This window comes from Arachis hypogaea, chromosome 13 (genome assembly GCF_003086295.3).
Source record: "Arachis hypogaea cultivar Tifrunner chromosome 13, arahy.Tifrunner.gnm2.J5K5, whole genome shotgun sequence".
NCBI lineage: Eukaryota > Viridiplantae > Streptophyta > Magnoliopsida > Fabales > Fabaceae > Arachis > Arachis hypogaea.
The window spans coordinates 12,585,107-12,602,746 of record NC_092048.1 but is presented as its reverse complement, the minus strand read 5'-3'; the positions used below and the strand labels follow the sequence as shown (position 1 = coordinate 12,602,746).

The 17,640-nt window shown below is 35.7% G+C and overlaps 4 protein-coding genes across 6 annotated transcripts; 2 read left to right on the top strand and 2 right to left on the bottom strand.

Moving 5' to 3' along the window:
* The first annotated feature begins 101 nt into the window (after positions 1–101).
* On the top strand, positions 102–3,008 carry LOC112737278 (cytochrome P450 89A2). The gene has a single exon (XM_025787101.3). It carries the CDS (start codon positions 1,390–1,392, stop codon positions 2,941–2,943), a length of 1,554 nt encoding a protein of 517 aa, XP_025642886.1. The 5' UTR covers positions 102–1,389; the 3' UTR covers positions 2,944–3,008.
* Positions 3,009–3,110: 102 nt separating this feature from the next.
* LOC112737279 (embryogenesis-associated protein EMB8) lies at positions 3,111–6,438 on the bottom strand. Its single transcript, XM_025787102.3, has 8 exons — positions 5,853–6,438; positions 5,507–5,635; positions 5,254–5,385; positions 4,852–4,994; positions 4,644–4,741; positions 4,458–4,552; positions 4,083–4,136; positions 3,111–3,626 (listed from the first exon to the last, which is right to left on the bottom strand). Exons 1-8 carry the CDS (start codon positions 6,279–6,281, stop codon positions 3,423–3,425), a joined length of 1,284 nt encoding a protein of 427 aa, XP_025642887.1. The 5' UTR covers positions 6,282–6,438; the 3' UTR covers positions 3,111–3,422.
* A 388-nt stretch (positions 6,439–6,826) lies between these two features.
* LOC112737276 (uncharacterized) lies at positions 6,827–12,463 on the top strand. The gene is made up of 2 exons (XM_025787098.3): positions 6,827–8,524; positions 11,290–12,463. The coding sequence occupies exons 1-2, from the start codon at positions 7,998–8,000 to the stop codon at positions 11,927–11,929; spliced, it is 1,167 nt and encodes a 388-aa protein (XP_025642883.1). The 5' UTR covers positions 6,827–7,997; the 3' UTR covers positions 11,930–12,463.
* Positions 12,464–14,147: 1,684 nt separating this feature from the next.
* LOC112737275 (uncharacterized) lies at positions 14,148–17,409 on the bottom strand. 3 transcript variants are annotated; one of them, XM_025787097.3, is made up of 5 exons: positions 17,021–17,401; positions 16,725–16,872; positions 16,106–16,350; positions 15,799–15,903; positions 14,148–15,025 (listed from the first exon to the last, which is right to left on the bottom strand). In XM_025787097.3, exons 3-5 carry the CDS (start codon positions 16,290–16,292, stop codon positions 14,289–14,291), a joined length of 1,029 nt encoding a protein of 342 aa, XP_025642882.1. In that variant the 5' UTR covers positions 16,293–16,350; positions 16,725–16,872; positions 17,021–17,401; the 3' UTR covers positions 14,148–14,288. The 3 variants fall into 3 exon arrangements, with proteins under 3 accessions (XP_025642882.1, XP_025642881.1, XP_025642880.1); XM_025787096.3 differs by having other exon boundaries at positions 16,725–16,894; positions 17,021–17,247; XM_025787095.2 differs by lacking the exon at positions 16,725–16,872 and having other exon boundaries at positions 17,021–17,409.
* Positions 17,410–17,640: the final 231 nt, after the last annotated feature.

The window sequence follows — 17,640 nt, the reverse complement described above, 5'->3', positions numbered from 1 at the left end:
ACATGATGAAGCGTACAAGTACAACCTGAAATTGATTTTGTCATTTGCTACCTACGTCTTTACGAAAGAAGGGAAATGAAATCTCAAGCCGATAGTTTTACTTGAATATATATATATATATATATGCACACTTCAAGTAGCATCTGCATCAGCAGAACACTGTACGAAGAGCATGGCCAGTAACAAAGGTCAAGATTACAATCCAAATCAAAGGCAGCTACAAAGGAAGACCCAACAGCTATCAGAAACATATAACCATCAGCTAAGAACAACTATAAGAAAACATCTGGTTCTATGAACCCGTATAACTACGCAAACTTTGTATGATCCCTCCATATTCCTTTCAAAAACTAACTTCCATTTTCATCTTCATCAATTCTTCTAGCTCCCCTCCTCATTCTTATATTTTAAATTTTAATTACTTCACACATGTTAATCACTTCAGTGCATATCCAAGTTCCAGAGCTAATGTTGTTCGCATATATATTTCAAAAACGCTCTTGCATCCCAGAAATCACACATAATCATTGCCTTTTCATTTTCTCCTTAAATATTGCGTCATTTCTTGTCATCCAGATTGACCATAACACTGCAAAGAAAGCAACACTCCATTTCTCTCGTCTCCATTTTGGCATCATCGATTGAGTTCCAAGGTTTGAAGCCACTCACCCCAAAGTTTCCATGAAAACCTGCAATTGATAAATAAGTTTTCTAACCCATCCTTCTTCATTGCTGCACAAGACACATACCCAAATCTCTACTTATATAATATTCAATTATTCATCCTGCAAAGGCTCTCTTTAGTGTTCACAATTCCTACGTGTACAAACTATGCAAACGTCTTAATTTTCAGTCATGTGAAACTATAGCTTGTAATGTCCTCGGTGATCTGATCCTCTTGGAAAGCGCATGTTTGGTTTACATGTCACTAGTTAGTTTAACAGTTAAACTAGAAGCTTCACAACATGGAGTGTAATTTGTCCAGCTTTTCAAAATACGTGTCATGCAGGGCCAGGTAATTTATTCTACTCGATAGGCTTTTTTTTTCGCAATCTTGATATAAATCAATCTTATACTTCCTTTTCTTTGGGTCAAACAATGTTTACTTTTTGTTATTAGAAAACGTCCAATTTTTTTTATTAATTGCAAGTTTTTATTTTTATTAGAAATGCGGCAAATGAAGTTCTTTTAGAAAATGTTAACCAACGTAAGATGTATTTATTTATTAGCAGCTAATAAACATACATGGAACATTCAATTATAGGGTAAATGTAACGCTTGCAGGTGTTACTATTAGTAATTAGCATGGTACACTTCAATTTTATTTAACTCACCCTTTTTAAGCTTCTTCTAACACATACCCTCTTGTGTTTATTGTCAACCAATTTGATGCGGAATAGTAACATGGAAACTTGGTTCATCTTTGTTATGCTCTTTCTTTGTGTCTCAATAATCATCAAACGCATACTTTACCTTGTGTTTCCACGGTATCCCCTCCCTCCGGGGCCTCCAAAAGTGCCTATCATAGGTAACTTCAAATTACTCCAACGATTCAATAAAGATCCTAAGACTGTTCTTGAGAAACTTCACGCCAAATATGGTCCAATCTTTTCTTTTCAAATGGGCTCTCATACCGACATTTTCATTGCCAATCGATTCCTTGCGCACCAAGCATTGATCCAAAATGGCAGTACCTTTGCGGACCGCCCTGTTGCTGTTCCTACCAAGAAAATCATTAGCAGCAATCAAAATGACATCCTTTTTAGCTTCTATGGTCCTGTATGGCGCGCTCTCCGGCGAAACCTCACTTCAAATATCCTCCACCCTTCACAGGTCAAGTCCTATGCAAATGCACGCAAATGGGTTTTAGATATGCTTCTTGATCGATTAAAACCTGAGTCGGGGGCAAGCAACCCCATAAGGGTCATTGATCATTTTCAATATAGCATGTTTTGCTTGCTCAGTTTTATGTGTTTTGGTGACAAGCTTGATGAGAAGCAAATTAGGGAAATCGAGGATAGTCTACGCACCATGCTCTTGAGCTTTACTAAGTACAATGTCTTGAATTTTTGGCCAACAATCACAAGGATATTGTTTTGGAAGAGATGGAAGGAATTCTTACAGCTAAGAAGAGACCTAGAAGCCTTGTTGATTCCTTATATTGACGCTCGAAAGAAAGCCAAGCAAGAGAGACTTAGCAAGGATGGCAAAGAGGACAACATAAATGAGTTTGTTTTGTGCTATGTGGATACTTTGTTGAATTTGCGACTCGTGGAGGAAGATGAAGGGAGCAAGCTTGATTATGGGAATATTTGCACATTATGCTCGGAGTTTCTAAACGCAGGAACAGATACTACTTCGACGGCATTGGAATGGATCATGGCAAATTTGGTGAAGTACCCTCAAATCCAAGAAAGACTTGTGGAGGAAATTAGAGAGGTCATGGTTGAAGGAGAGAACGAGGTGAAGGAGGAACATTTGCCAAAATTGCCATATCTAAAGTCTGTGATTTTGGAGGGTCTACGACGCCATCCACCGCTACACTATGTGGCTCCTCATAGAGTAACCAAGGATGTGGTTCTGGATGGTTATTTGGTTCCTACCACTGCCTCTGTAAATTTCTTTGTGGCTGAGATAGGTAGGGACCCTACAGCTTGGGATGACCCTATGGCCTTTAAGCCAGAGAGGTTCATGGACAATGGAGGAACAACTTTTGATATAATGGGAAGTAAAGAGATAAACATGATGCCATTTGGTGCTGGGAGGAGAATGTGCCCTGGATATGGTTTAGCAATTCTCCACTTGGAGTATTTTGTGGCCAATTTAGTTTGGAATTTTGAGTGGAAGGCTATGAGTGGAGATGACATTGATATGTCAGAGAAGCTGTTATTCACAACTGTGATGAAGAATCCCTTAAAGGTTCATATATTGCCTAGGAAATAATTAGCATCAATTATTAGTTCCATTGTTCTTAATACAAAAGTCTATATATTCTTCCCCTCTTTTTATGCTTTTTCCTAGCTATCAATGACTTCTACATTGATCCCACCAGCAACATATCCAATAAATTAGTTTAAAAGAAGAATATAGTAATGAAATCAGTAACAAACTTTAAAATGAAACGAATTATGTGAATTGAATGTTAAAACAATACAATTACACTAATCTTGTTTAATCAATATCTCTATTTACCTCAAACTAAAACAATTACAGTTCCAATGTACTCATAAAGAATGCAGTTCTACTTTATTGAATGGTCTGTGAAAGGATCATGGTTGATATCAACCCCCTGAGCTGCAAGGGTCCAAGTTCTGCAGTATTCCACACAAAAAAATGAGTGTAATTGCTTCAATACAGTATTCCAGAATGTACAGCGATGAATGGTGACATCGGAAGATTGTAATGTCTTCATTAGTGCCATGCTACACTTCAAGATGGTGCAAGGCTACTTTACCATCAGGATTACTACTAGTTTTTGGGTATTTGACTTCCTCTGTTTCTAAATATTGAATGAAATCCATTACCAAAGGATCAGTCCAAGGAGCTCCAAATGGAGCTTCATCACCAGCAATCCACCCCAGATGGCCACCTTTTGGTGTAACTATTAACAAGCAGTTTGGATTTTCCTGCCATGATAAAACAAATTATACTCAACCAGGGAGTTAATATAGAACAAAGAACATGGAAACCCCAATACCACAAAGACAAGAAAACAAGATATCTTTCTATTCTAAGAATATGTTGTTTAGTACATATATGAAAACTTGATGGTCGACTATTAACTTGTTAAGAGTATCAATGTATACTTAGTAATGTAATAAGAGGAAGCAACGACATAAAAACTAAAAAGCAATTAAAATAGTGTGGTCACCATGTGAATTCCATTTTTTATTTTTAATTTTGTCTATCCCAACGTCCAAATCGTACCATTTATGATTTTCTCTACTGTTGAAAAAGATCATTACATTTCCATCTATGTACATCTTTATTCCTCCCTTTCCCATTTTACATCTCCTTATCATTTACCAATAACATTCTAGTGAAGAAATGGTAACATTGAATGGAAAAGAAGCTGCAGATACCTGGATATCTTCACGAGGAATTCCCCTAGCAGGAGCAATTGGATCATTTGCTGCCTGTGAAGAAACAGATTGTTTCTGGGTTCAATAAGTTTATAGCATATACAGAGGGAAAAGGTCACTGAAAAACAACCTATTAATTATGCTCAAAGTCGTGAACTTGTGTTTCACAGGGTGAGTTCTTGTGGGATATCGCAAGAAAATTCTAATAGGTAATATAAAATAGAATCAATGAATGTAGGCGGCAAAAATACGATGGAAAGGAACATGAACCAAGATAACAATGCAAAAAGCAGCTTTTGTTTAGATAAAAGAATGGCACAACGAAGATCAAAAGAATAATAGATAACCATTTTTTTATTCTAAAAAATTTTGTACCTGGATGCAAAGCAGAGGGGTTTGAACATGTTTCACGGTATCTGAACTACTTGAACTAGAATAGTATTCATCCACAGACTTGAATCCAAAAGAAACTGCAAAATCTTATAGATGAGTATTCAAGCATATAATAATTCACAATCCATATCAAATTTATATGGTGTCTAATAAGTATGAGGCACATACCACGGGTTAGTCCATCATCAAACTCCCTAACAGACTTGGCATTGGCTGCCATAGGAATGTTGTATTCGCCACCAATATCTTCAAAGAGTAAAGCATGCCTGCACCCAGCCACGAAAATGAACAAGGCATCAATCATACTGTAAAGTGCAGCAATCGATCCATCAAGTAGAAAGAATAAACATCAACAACACATGTAAGTTTTTATCACTTGTTGAAAATCGTGCGAAGGGACTTTGCGAGAGCCTTGTCGTAGACATTGTTAAAGCCTTTATGGAAGTCCTCATCTGCCACAACCAAATTGAAAGGATTACACAATGACACAGCGCCAGAAAGAGGGCAATTGTAGCCTTCCTGAAAGCAAAGCAAAAGAATCATATAAAACCCAAAATTAATTCAATTCGGATATTAAAAGTTTGAATGCAATCAGAGTCGGATGATGTGAAACTCAATAACACAAAGACAGCAACATTCTATCTGTCAAACCAATCATCGACACACTTCTATTTTCCTGATCCCTAAATACAGAAAGCATTTGCCTAAGGAACAACAAATGCATAGTTCATAACAATGTCAAACTTCAGGTTATGAAAAAATAATCATTCTTACTCACCTGACCCAAGTAACGAACAAGAATATTTGCGCCAAGTGACCAACCAACTGCATACACATTGGCATTAGGGTATCTACCAGTGACATGGGCAACAACCTCGCGAATATCTCCCAGAAACGAAGCTGAATAGAACTGCACATCACTATTACCACATCACATCACATACAACACTAAAAGTTCTATCAACACGGATTCAGATTCGGTAAGAAATTAAAAAAAAAAAAAAAAGAAGTATAACACAAGCAATAATTACCTGAGGAGTAGTAACAGGACTATCCCCACAACCACGGCTATTGAAAACCACCACGCGCCACCCTTTGCTCCGAGCTTTATTTAACATGTGCCTCACATAAGAATCTCCACTACCCCCAGTTAATCCTGGCTGCAAAAATAAATACATAAATAAATCACAATTTTCAAAATTCCATTATTATCTTCAAAAAAAGACAAAAGGAAAAAAGAAAAGAAAGAGACACTTAAGTTGAGAGTACGAGTGCATTGAATTCGTTAACTTACTGGCAGAGGTAACCAACCAACTAACTAACTAACTAATTCAGTTATAAAATCAATTCGGTAACTGATTCAGTTACATAACGAACCAGCAAAATGAGGAGTGGAGCATCGGGCGGCAGACGGCGGTCGTCACCGGAGACCCAGTCAAGGGCGACGGCACCACCGTCTTGTGTCCGGAGGCACTGACGGCGGAGTCTTATGTCAGGAATTGAGCGGTAGAACGAGGCGGAGATGGTCTCGATGTGGCGGTTCCATCCGAGGAAGGGGAAGGGGTGGTAGGGGCGAGACAGCACGTGGGAGAGAGCTGGAAGGAACTTGTCACGTGCTCCACCGAGGATTTCGAAGGAGGAGTGAGGTTGTTGGGGTGTAGTAGTAGACATTGGTGAGGCGGAGGAAGAGGAGGACAGGTGGAGGGATCTGATTAGTGCGTTGGGGAGTGTGCGAGGTGCATATTGTACAGAGGCCACCACCAATGGGAACGTCAATGAGGTACCTGCAGTCACTGCCAATGCCATTCCTCTCTTTTTCTGTTTGCTTTGGAGTTTGGACCTTTTTAGTTTTTACAGTTGGACTCTTTCTGTACCAAGTGTTTATTGAAGAGACTTCGAGCCTCACCCTATGTTGGAAATTTTGTATACGTGGTAATCTGTTAGGCCCAAAACAAAATGCAGTACCAATACCAAGGTCAAGCATTGACCTTCTTAAACTAAATTGGTCATAGCTCATTAACCTTCCAATTCCGCTGGGAGCATGCAGCAATCCATTGACATTAGTGGCAAACTTTTAACTGAAACTCCGACCCACGATAAAATACTGTTGGATTAAGGATACCGTAGAAAAATATTAACCTTTTTATTAAACCATTATATCTACTTCATTTATAATAAATATTGTTTTAATATCAATAATTTTTTATAAATAAATATGCAATTTTTTGTGTTTAATTAATTAATAATAATTATATTTTTATATAAATATAAAAAATATTTAATATATAAATAATATTTTTATTCTAGTAATACTTTTCATCTATTATAGCTTATAGCTTTTTTTTCTTTTTTTTCTTTTTTTTTTTAATTTTACTTTTTTTGGACGATAAGATATAATGTTAAGTAAAGCAACACAATAGTAGATGCTTAAATGATAATATTAGATAAACAAAAAAAATAGTTAAAATGTATTTTATTTAATTTTTATTAATTATTGTAATAATTAATAAATATTAAATAAAATAAATTTTGACTATTTTTAGCTAATTTATTTTAGTTACATTTAAATTGTTTAACAGGATCATGTATTTAGTTAGATCTTTATTAAAAAAGATGGTTATGTGGCAGATGATATTAACTTCTTTGAACCAAAAAGTGATTTTTCACGAGAATAGGAATTAATTGTTAATTTTCAGCTCACAAATACTTAAGAATTTAAGACTAGACAAAGCAAATAAAAGAACAAAAAACTACTACTTGTAGGAAATTTTGTGGTTTATGATAAATAGTTAAATACTAATTAAATATTTCCATTTTAGACATTTCTACACTAATTAAAGAATCAATGTTAAAAACCTAAGAAATAAAAAATAAAAAATATTTGTTAAATATCATCATTCTATAAAAAATTTCTAATAAATATTCTTAGAATATATTGAAAAAGAATACAAATATAAAATTTTTAAATAAATGATATATGATATTAAATGCATAAATTTTACTTTCTCTGTAAACAATTTATCTGTTTATATTCTTGACAGATATCTTTTCAATCCCTTATATAATTAGCATGACCTAAAAATAGCACTAGTAAAAACAAATTTTTCATATCACAACTCACACCACAAATAATAATATACATTGATGAACAGTCACCAAAAAAAATATATTGATGAACCAATCCACATAGGTCCGACCCGACATCAACCGGTTCGACATTTGAGTAAAAGAAATCAGAAACAAAGAAACCGAGACAGGCCCGTCAATGCTCTGCGAGCACGAGAGTGGTGAGCTGATAAGTGCATTCTGTCTGAAATTATCAAACTCTTCAAAAGAATGCATCAATGGTTAAACTAGTCACGTAAATACAAACAATCCTGAATTCGGAGACCCTTTCTCCTTCTTTTCTTCTCTGCATTCCAGCTTAGAAAAGAAAACAAAGGGGCGATCCATTGGGAATACTCACAAAATCTATTTTTCTTTCTTTTTCTTTTATTTTTTTACATTTAATTTTGGTAAAGAATGGAAGAGGCAAAGGCATTGCAGCAACATCAACAGCAACTACTGTTGCAGCAGCAGCAGCAGCAACAACATCAACAACAACATCAACAACAACACCATTTCATGCTGTTACAGCAATTGCAGAAGCAGCAGCAACAACAGCAAGCACAAGCAGCTGCAATCTCTCGATTCCCTTCAAACATCGACGCCCACTTGCGACCCATAAGGCCCCTCGGTCTCCAACAAAATCCTAGCCCTAACCCTAATTCTGCGCCTAACCCTAACCCTAACAATCCCATCCTCAATCTGCAGCAGCAGCAGCATCACCAGAACCCTAATTCCAATCATGTCTCACAGCAGCAGACCCAGCAATCGCAAACACAATCTCAAACGCAGCAGCATCAGCAACAACAGCAGCAGCAACAACAACAGAAAGCGATTCGCCCTGGGAACCAGATGGAGCTACAGATGGCATACCAAGATGCATGGCGGGTCTGTCACCCTGACTTTAAGCGACCATTCTCTTCTCTTGAAGATGCCTGCGAGAGGTTCGTTTCAATATGCATTATGAAAAACGGTGCTTTTCTTTTTTCAGTTTTTAGCCTTTTAATTGCTAAGCGAAAATTAAGGAAAGTGCGGTTTTTGAGCTTCAGTTAGGCGTGTTATTCCCCCTCCCCCACTCACAATTTAAAAAACATGATACTTTTAAGGATCAAAGTTGATTAGTATCAAACTGCTTATTTGGTGGTTGTGGATTTAATGATGTGAGTATTTTGTGGGATATACTAAGATAATTGTGCCAAGTCTTCGGTATAAAATAAGAGTTGTTTTTAATGCTACATTCTATATAAGTTATTTGTTTAGTATCACCTAATGATTGTGGAAGGTGGTGTTACTTTGAAGCACTTGGCCTCTCAGCAGTCTATATAATTTTACAAGTGGCTGGTGGTTGTTGAATAGGCTTGTTTGATTAGTTAATGTCCTTTCCAGAAAATTAGAGAGACATGTTGGTTATTGACAAGTTGCATTTGGATTTACCTGGCATTAATGAGATTCAGTTTATAATCTTTGTTCTCTCTTCAATCCTTCCTTTTTTATGGTTTTGTTTATGCTTTTAGTATAAGAGAATAGTCTTTGAAAGGGTATAATGCCATTTCTTGTGGAAAAGGCTATTTAATTACTTATTGTCATCATTTTAGAATAGTTTGCAGCTGAGAATGTGAGTGTAGCTCTTAAATAAGTAGTATTCAAAACAGGGCACAATACCTTACACACATAGAGATGAGTTGGTAGTGCTTTGTTTGGTGCAACACCTGGAAAGTATTTTGTGTTTGAACTCCTCAAGGCAGCGGATCTGATATGTTTATGAAATTGTATAATTTTAATTATATATGAGAACTGAGAGTATGATAAATGTTAGGACTTAGGAGTACTCAACAGATAAAGATAAGGTAACACCAGTGATGTAACTTTTTCTTCTTTGAAAATTAAGATTTACTAGTTCCAAGTGATACTATTGAGTGAACACCTTTTTCCTTTACACCTTAAACTGGGATGTGATAATTGTCCAATCCAATAAATATCAATTTAATTTGTAAATAATACAGACACATGTATTGGATGTTAGCGTTGCTTGCTTTCATTGAACCATTGAAGAGATTCATGTTACTGTGGATATTAATAGTGGTGCTTAAATTGTATTATAATGTCATCAACTGCCAATTATTTGATGTTTGAGCCACCTTTGGCTGTCCGTGGCATTCTGCTCATGGCCAAGTGCCTCACACTGGTCACAGGGTGGCTACACCTTATTTGCCATCCAATAAGCTCAAAAAAAGGCTGAGAGCTACATTTTGTACTAATGTGTAAGAAAAGAAGTATATCAGGTCTTTTTTGGTGGATCTTAATTTTAGCTGGGATTAGAAAGATACTAGAAGTAATATTGACCTTGATAGTGCAACTTTGATTAATTTTCTTTTCTTCAAATTAGTCCAAGCTGTGATTCAGCCAGAAGTGTCAATGTTTTTCTGTCAGAATCCGATGGTATCACTTGTGCAGTTTCATTCATTGCAACCTGATCCTTTTTTTGGAACTGCCATGCACGTTCTGCAAATTCGTGTTGCTTACCCATTTTCTTTCCTTTGATATTAATTTCAAATCTCTTTCTCCCGTTTTTTAAAATCTTCTGTTACAAGTATTTGATGCCATGTTAAGTTTTCTCCCTTTGTAGCTTTGCCCTTCTTATTGTTTAGCATTTGTAACTAGATTCTACTTCACTTTCTTTGTCATTGATCCAACTTTAAGCTTACTATTCTTAACAAACAACCTCTCGAGTTATTTGTTTATGTTTGGGACTAGTTATTATCTGTTTGTGTCCCTATTTCTAACTTTTGTTTATATTGTATATTTTGATTAGCAGTCTTAATTCTACAGAACCTATATCATTGTCATTTAGATCAGAGTCAATAATTCCTTTACCATGAGTCTGCTAACACATTAATTTACTTAAATCAATATGGAAATAACATTTGGAGTTGCTTTATGTAAACTGAATATTTTGAAACTGTTTAGTGAATTTTTTTAGCCAAGAGATTTATGGGGTATCTTGATAAGCCTGATGTGCAAGTCATGTAGGTAAGAGGACTTACCTGAATGAATGAAAAAAAATTGTGTATATTAATCACTTCATGTCTTAGTTTATAATGTTAGATATATAACCATTCATGTGTCTTTATCTAACAGCTTAAACTTTTGGGATAAATGGTTTCATAACATGATATCATAGCTTCTATAATCAAAAGTTCTAAAGGTTGATCCATGTTACTTTCAAGAATTTCAACATAGGCAAAAATAGACCTATGCACAACTCGTGCTTCAAGCTCAAAAAAGAGGTTCTTGCGTGAGGGGATGTGTTAGATACATAAGCATTCGTTAACCATTACCTAATAACTTGAACTTTTGGGATAAGTAGTTTCATGACATATAATTTATTATTTAATTTAATGGTTTGATAGATAAATTGTAATCAATCGTTGGAGATGGGGATGCATGTAAAACTTGCTACATGTCCATCTCTCTAAGTATTTGTGTATCTTTCATTGGATTTCATTGAGATATGCCAATGTTCAATTTTAGCTTACATCTAAGAAGAATTTTGATTATCAATATTTTATGGTAAAACGACGACTTGTGTTGGGATTTTGGAATATGGGGATTGTATTTAACATCTGTAACTAGCCAGAACTAGTGCAATGAAGTTTGATCTTACATGGATTTCTTATGTTTCAGAATTCCCTGAATTTTCCTCATGCAGATTATTGCCATATCATGTTGTGGCAGACTATGAAGCAGAAGAAGATGATAGGATACTGGATTCTGACACCACCGGCCAGATGCTTTCACGGTCCCAGCAGTGGGATAATAATATTGCTGCTAAAATTGCTGAGTTCACAGCAACTTTTGAGAAGCAGGCACTTGCCTTCAATATAATAACCCAAAAAAGAGGTTTGGGGGAATTCCGATCTGAGGAGAGATTGATGTTTGAGCAGGCACTTCTTCAGGAGGAAAAGCGAGCTATGTTGGAATTAAGAGCTGAACTAGAGTCCAGGGAGAAGGCTGGTCGTGAAGCCCACGAGGCTAAACTTCGGATGGCAATGGTCCAGGCAGAGCAGGCTCGGGCTGATTCACAGTCTCATGCTGAAATGATGTCTCGAACCCCAATAAGAGGGAGTGCACTTGGGTCCCAAGGGAGCGACATCGCAATCGGTCATGACATGAGAGAGCAGGATCAGGGAGGCAACGCAGGTGAGATGATGAATGGATGGGGAAACAATGCTCAGAGAGAAGAGAAGGAGCCATCTGATGATTTCTTAAATGATGAAGCTGAAAATGGGGACACTGGCACGCAGGATGGCTGGCGTGATGTTGGTGAATTTGATCTGAATGCTAGGTGATTCTCGACATAGATCGATGAATAAAACCTTTTGACTGATAGAGCCTGAAGTAAGGAAACAATATCCATTTTTTTAAAAAAATGATTATTCTGGGCATCATATTGATCTTCAAGCTGCTATCTTAAGATTGTTTTTCTCAATCTATGTCCATTGACAAGTGCGGAAGATAAAACTGTTAAGCCAATATTAGATTGGATGAATATGAAGTTACGCTCGCCACATAGTGCAGTGCACATGATCTCCATCATTATGTCCAAAAGAATGTTATATCCATAAGCATACAAATGTTCAATCAAATGTATATCTCTAGTTTTATGGGAAACTGGTTTCATTGTTGCTGGTGATCTAATATGTTGACTACCATTTTTCTCATTTAAAAGATTGAGGTAAAACATGTAGTTTAATTTCCTTGCTCTGAAGCAAAATTGTTTTCAGTTGCTCGTGTGCTGATGTGCATGGCAATTTGACTAGCAAGTGTTGGTAGTTCCTGGCAAGTGATGTCAGCTATTAATGTGCAAGAATTTGTTTACTGAATGATGTGCACTTTCCGATAGATAAAATTCACGTGTAATTTTTTGGCATGCTCTGATATCTTTAGTATTTTATGAATCAAGAGTCACAGATGTCAAATTCTTTGTTTTTTAATTAATTTTTAGAATAAGCAATCTGTTAAAGATCTTATTTTATTTTGTTTTTATATTTTTGGACAATAATGCAGTGTATTTGTAATGAGAAAGCGAGATGCACTATATTTTATTAAAGAAATGATATTTGTACTGTTTTTGGTGTACACATTTTTTTATGGTATCAAGCGTATTTTTTTTCACTTATTATCAATAATTTTTAATATAAAAAATAATGTATATAAAATTACTACATATAACATTTCTCCCAATATTATTTTGGGCGATTGCAGTCACAGAACCTACATGTGGTTTAGGAAGTGAACCTTCCAAATAAATAATTATGATAGCGATGTTAAAATTACGTAAGTTTTGCGTCACGGCTTCAGCTTGTAACGTTTCGATGTGAAAATATACATAAACATAAAGTTCGTGTAGTCCATACCAAGAATGTGTGTATTGAATGAAGGTGTTCCACTCGTTCGGGATAAGATGTTGCATCCTTTATTAATTTTTGAGAAATCGTCGTTAAATGTAATGTTACTTTATAGTTGCCAAGTCTTCGTAGCTGTACTTTAATTAACGTTGAATAGTTAACCAAACCACCTATATGGCTATATCTACATGCCATGGAGACATTGAACACTATTCCATGTAGACTTCTTGGGTAGCGTTTGGTGGAGAGACAGAGACAAAAAGATTGAAACTGAGAGACAGAGACTAAGAGACAGAAATTGAAATAAATTTCAGTATTCTGTTTGGTGCAAAATGGAAGACAGAAATTGAAACAATAATGAAACTCTAATTTAATTTGCACAAAAGGTAAAATTGGAATTAATTAGTTGAAATGAGGGTATTTTAGGTATAAAATGTTATTAAAGTTTCAGTCTCTATCTCTAAAAATTTTAGTCCCTTGTGTCCCTACTTTTTGAAGGTACTGAAATTGTAGAGACAGAGACAGAAATTTTAGTACCAGTCTCTGAACCAAGAAACATGATATTGAGTCTCAGTCTCTACCCAACAGACTCGAAGCTTTCCCATGTTTTTGGCACTACATCTCATATATCCCGCCATCCCGCAACATAGGGAAGGTAATGGCAGAGAGGACCAGCTACTTTTCTCTCAAATGTGAAATGTGAGTACTAAGTAGGTGACGCATTTATTTAATGTTGGGGTAGCATTAAATAAGAGATGCCGTATCCTTAAAAGGTGACATCCTAGTTTTAGTGTCTTCATTGTCTTCTTACCAAGTTGAACAGGTTCCCTGATTTGTTAGCACAGCATTCTAAGAGTAATATAACAGTAACCTTAGTTGGAGGGGCTACAATCGAAAATTTAAGCTATATTTGACTCAATACTTGGAAGAATTTATTTTACTTTGAAAATAAATAATGAATGAGTTATTTGAAGCATCAATAAACAAACAAGAGAACTCCACATTTAGAATAGGGGAAAAGGCAAGTAATGCCTAAAACATGGAAAATATATCACTTTGGCCAGTGTAAGCTTACTCTAGATCAAGAGGAAAAAACGGTAGAGTAACATCGACCGACCAACATTCATCTTGCCTTTCGTTCATTTCTCTCAAGCACACATCGCACAAACTAGAAATATATTGCCAAACAATCAAAAGTAAGCTAATTACAGTGAGAAAATAAAGAATGAGGGGAGGCAGTGACAGTGAAGCTTTGTCAAAATGTAAAAGATGCAAAGAATTCACATACTTCTAATAGGTTCTACAAAATGTTAGGCAGCTGAGAATCCAATCTATGTTGCAATTCCCTGATTTTCAGAGACAACTCTGCCTTTTGTTCCTTGTAGCTCTGGAGCAAGAATTCTTTCCCTTCAATTACCTCTTTCAACTCTCCTACTTGCTTTCTAAGCATCTCGATTCTCTCCTCGTCATCCCTTGTTTTCTCAGGGGACTCCAAATTATTCTCCCCATCTAGATGGCCATTTGCATGGCCATTTCTAGCCTCAGCTGGCCAGGCAGCGACGGTGGAAGATTTATCGTGTGGAACACGTCCAACACAGTGATCAGCGATTGCTTTCCTCAGACGTTGGATCTCTCTCTCCGAGTCAAATAACTCTCTGTTTGCAGATTCAAGCTGCATTTGCAAATGAGAAGATAGTCCGAGCTGAGCATTGAGTGAGCTTTGCAATTCAGCTATTTGATCTTGCATCTCTAGGATCATATCATCTCTTCTCTTCAATTGTTGCCTCAGTTTCTGTATGACTTCCCGCTTGCTAAAAATATCGGACCCAGATTCAGATACACATGGAGAATCTGAGCAGTTTGAATGGTGGAATGGCTTCGAAGGCAATTCAAGACGGTCAGGAGAGCATGCCCACATGACACCATTTTCCTTGTTATATTCAGTAGCAGGAACAGTCACCAAAGGGAGGGCACCATCAGATTCACTCAATGTCTGGCCGTTTGGTGGGCACTTAAGTTCCATATGACTTCCAGTTCCTATACAGTCACATATACACAGTAAACAGCACCATTAATATAAGGATAATGGAGAACAAAAAAATGGAACCAGATTCACAAACTACAATCACCAATGCTTGTTTATCCAAAAGAATGTGACTAAGTAATGGTTTTCCCCATAAAATATGATCACTAAATAATGGTGAATGATTCATGTAAGTTTACTGGCATTTCTCACTAAGTAGTCAACTTCAAATCATGGCCATCAACTCATTCACATAATCACATTTAAGACCTTTACGTAGCTTGAAATCTCTGAGCTAGTTGTGTAGTTAGAATGACTTGCGGATAAGACATCTGAAAATACCAAATAAATAATTTTATCTCCACTAATGCAACTTTTTTACAACCAACACGTGGTCTACAGATTGCTGAGCTTAAATTTTGGTTCAGAATATTTCTTGTCCCCAATATTATCTAGAATTTCCATAACTTATTAGCATATATATGTTAACAAGTAGGTACCAGAGACAAAGACAAGATGAAAATGAAACAAACAATAGATAAGAGTGAAGAGAAGTTTGATGATGAGCATAAGAGGATTCTATTAAACTCAAAATAAAACAATTAGGCTAACACAGGAAAAGAAGAATATGAGAGACGAGTAGATAAATGAAACAGAGAAAGTGCAGTGAAAATTTCCACAAAATGAACAAACAATATAAGGTAAACTATCCAAGGAAAGACATAATACTATAATTGACCATTCAACAGTATGCAAATAAAAATGATCTTTCGAGCATAAATTAAACCTGAATTGCAGCTGAAGCAGCCATGATTATCTTGTGCATGGGAATATCCATTAGACTGCATAAAGCAATTTGGGGATTTCCTTATGTTGAAAGGTTTTCCATTTCCTGAATTTTGAAAACAAAACTATGAAGTTACAATCCATTATACATATCAGAGTCTCAGACAAAGTACAAAACTATGCAAACTGCATGAGTAAGATACTGTTTCTCAATTTGGATAAGAGATTATCAAATGAAAGAAAAGCAAGGTACAGAACATGAAATTGAAAATTTTAAATCCTCCTAACATAACACAGGACATAAGGACCTTTTGGAACACTAGCTGAATTCTGCTTTGGCTTTGAGTCAAGTGCCTGTTTCAATTTGTAACCAAGGCGAACAGATAATGTACTCAACAAAGCACCGGCAGCAATAAGAATCCAATTAGGCCCTTCAACTTGAGTAGAATGATTTCCTTTTTGAACTCTAGACACCCCACCGTTCTGCGGTTTCATTTTAATCTTAATATGTTAAAAAGACCGAATACAACGTTGTGGGTTGCCCAGGTAAACCCTACAGAAACAGTAACCACCAAAGATTCAGTTTCATTACCAACATTTGAAAAACATGAAAAACGTGACTTAACAAAAATTAAACGAAAATAAAACTCATTAGTACATATCTAACAAAAAGATTCCTCGTATCATTCTATCACCACAAAAGAACAAAATTAACCTTCTAAATATTTTATGTAATACATGTAGTTTTGCCCTAAAAACATATACCCCCCCCCCCCCTTTTCCAAAACGTTGCCTTCACAGCTAAATCCACACAAACTTTCCAAATAGATTTTTAATTTTGGGAGTAACATTAAATGCTAGAAACATAGACACTTTTTAAATTTCAAAAAGTTCATAGAAATAAGAGGAAACTAGAAATCTCAGCACCTTCAGAAGATCTCAACCGTGTGTTCTCCATAAACCCTTCGTCATTTCTTATCCCATTTCCAACCACAAAATTATAACATCGTCGCCGAAACTAGGTCAATTAAAAAAACCACGCTCCACAGAGAAACCAGTGCAAGCTTTCTAAATGCTAAGATTCAAATACTAAAAACCTAATTAATAGGGGAAAAAAAAAGAAGCAACACATAGCCAAAGGAGAGAAAAAAGACAAGGGGAAGAAAAAGCAGGATTAGAATAAGAAGTGATAGGAAATGAAAAGGAGTGAAACGGAGCTGTACCTCTAGGACCACATGGTGGCGCCGTCGTTGTAAACGGAGAAAAAACGGTGGCGAAAAAGAACGAAGTGAGAAGTGAGAAGGGTTTTCTATTTTTTTTTTAATTTATTTACTTCTTTTTTTATTGAGAAGAAGGATGTGGAGGGAGTGCGGCTAACGAACAAAGCCAAAGGAGAGTGTAGAGTGAGAGAGAGAGAAGAAGTGTGGCGTGATTTTGGTTTTTGTATTGTGTCATTTGTGTTCGGAAAAGTAATATTTGACTGGTACAACAAAGAGAAAAAGAAAATAATAAAAAAAAAAGAATAAATAAAATTAGAGATAAAATGAAAAATGGAAGATGCGAAAAAGAAGAATATCGTTACAGAAGCTTGGAGGTTAAGAACAATCTCGGCAGTACATACTTATATTTTCTTATACTTTATTGTTTATTCCCTGTGTGACACACACCAGAACACATACCCACACCTACACGTTCCTCTTATCATAAGGTCATTCTGAAATATCAATTTGTTTGTATAAAAATATCAAAATGTGAAAGTTATTTATATAAAATAGTTTAATTTTAATACATTGATATTAAAATATAAAAAATATATATATTTATTTAATTATATTTATTTTTA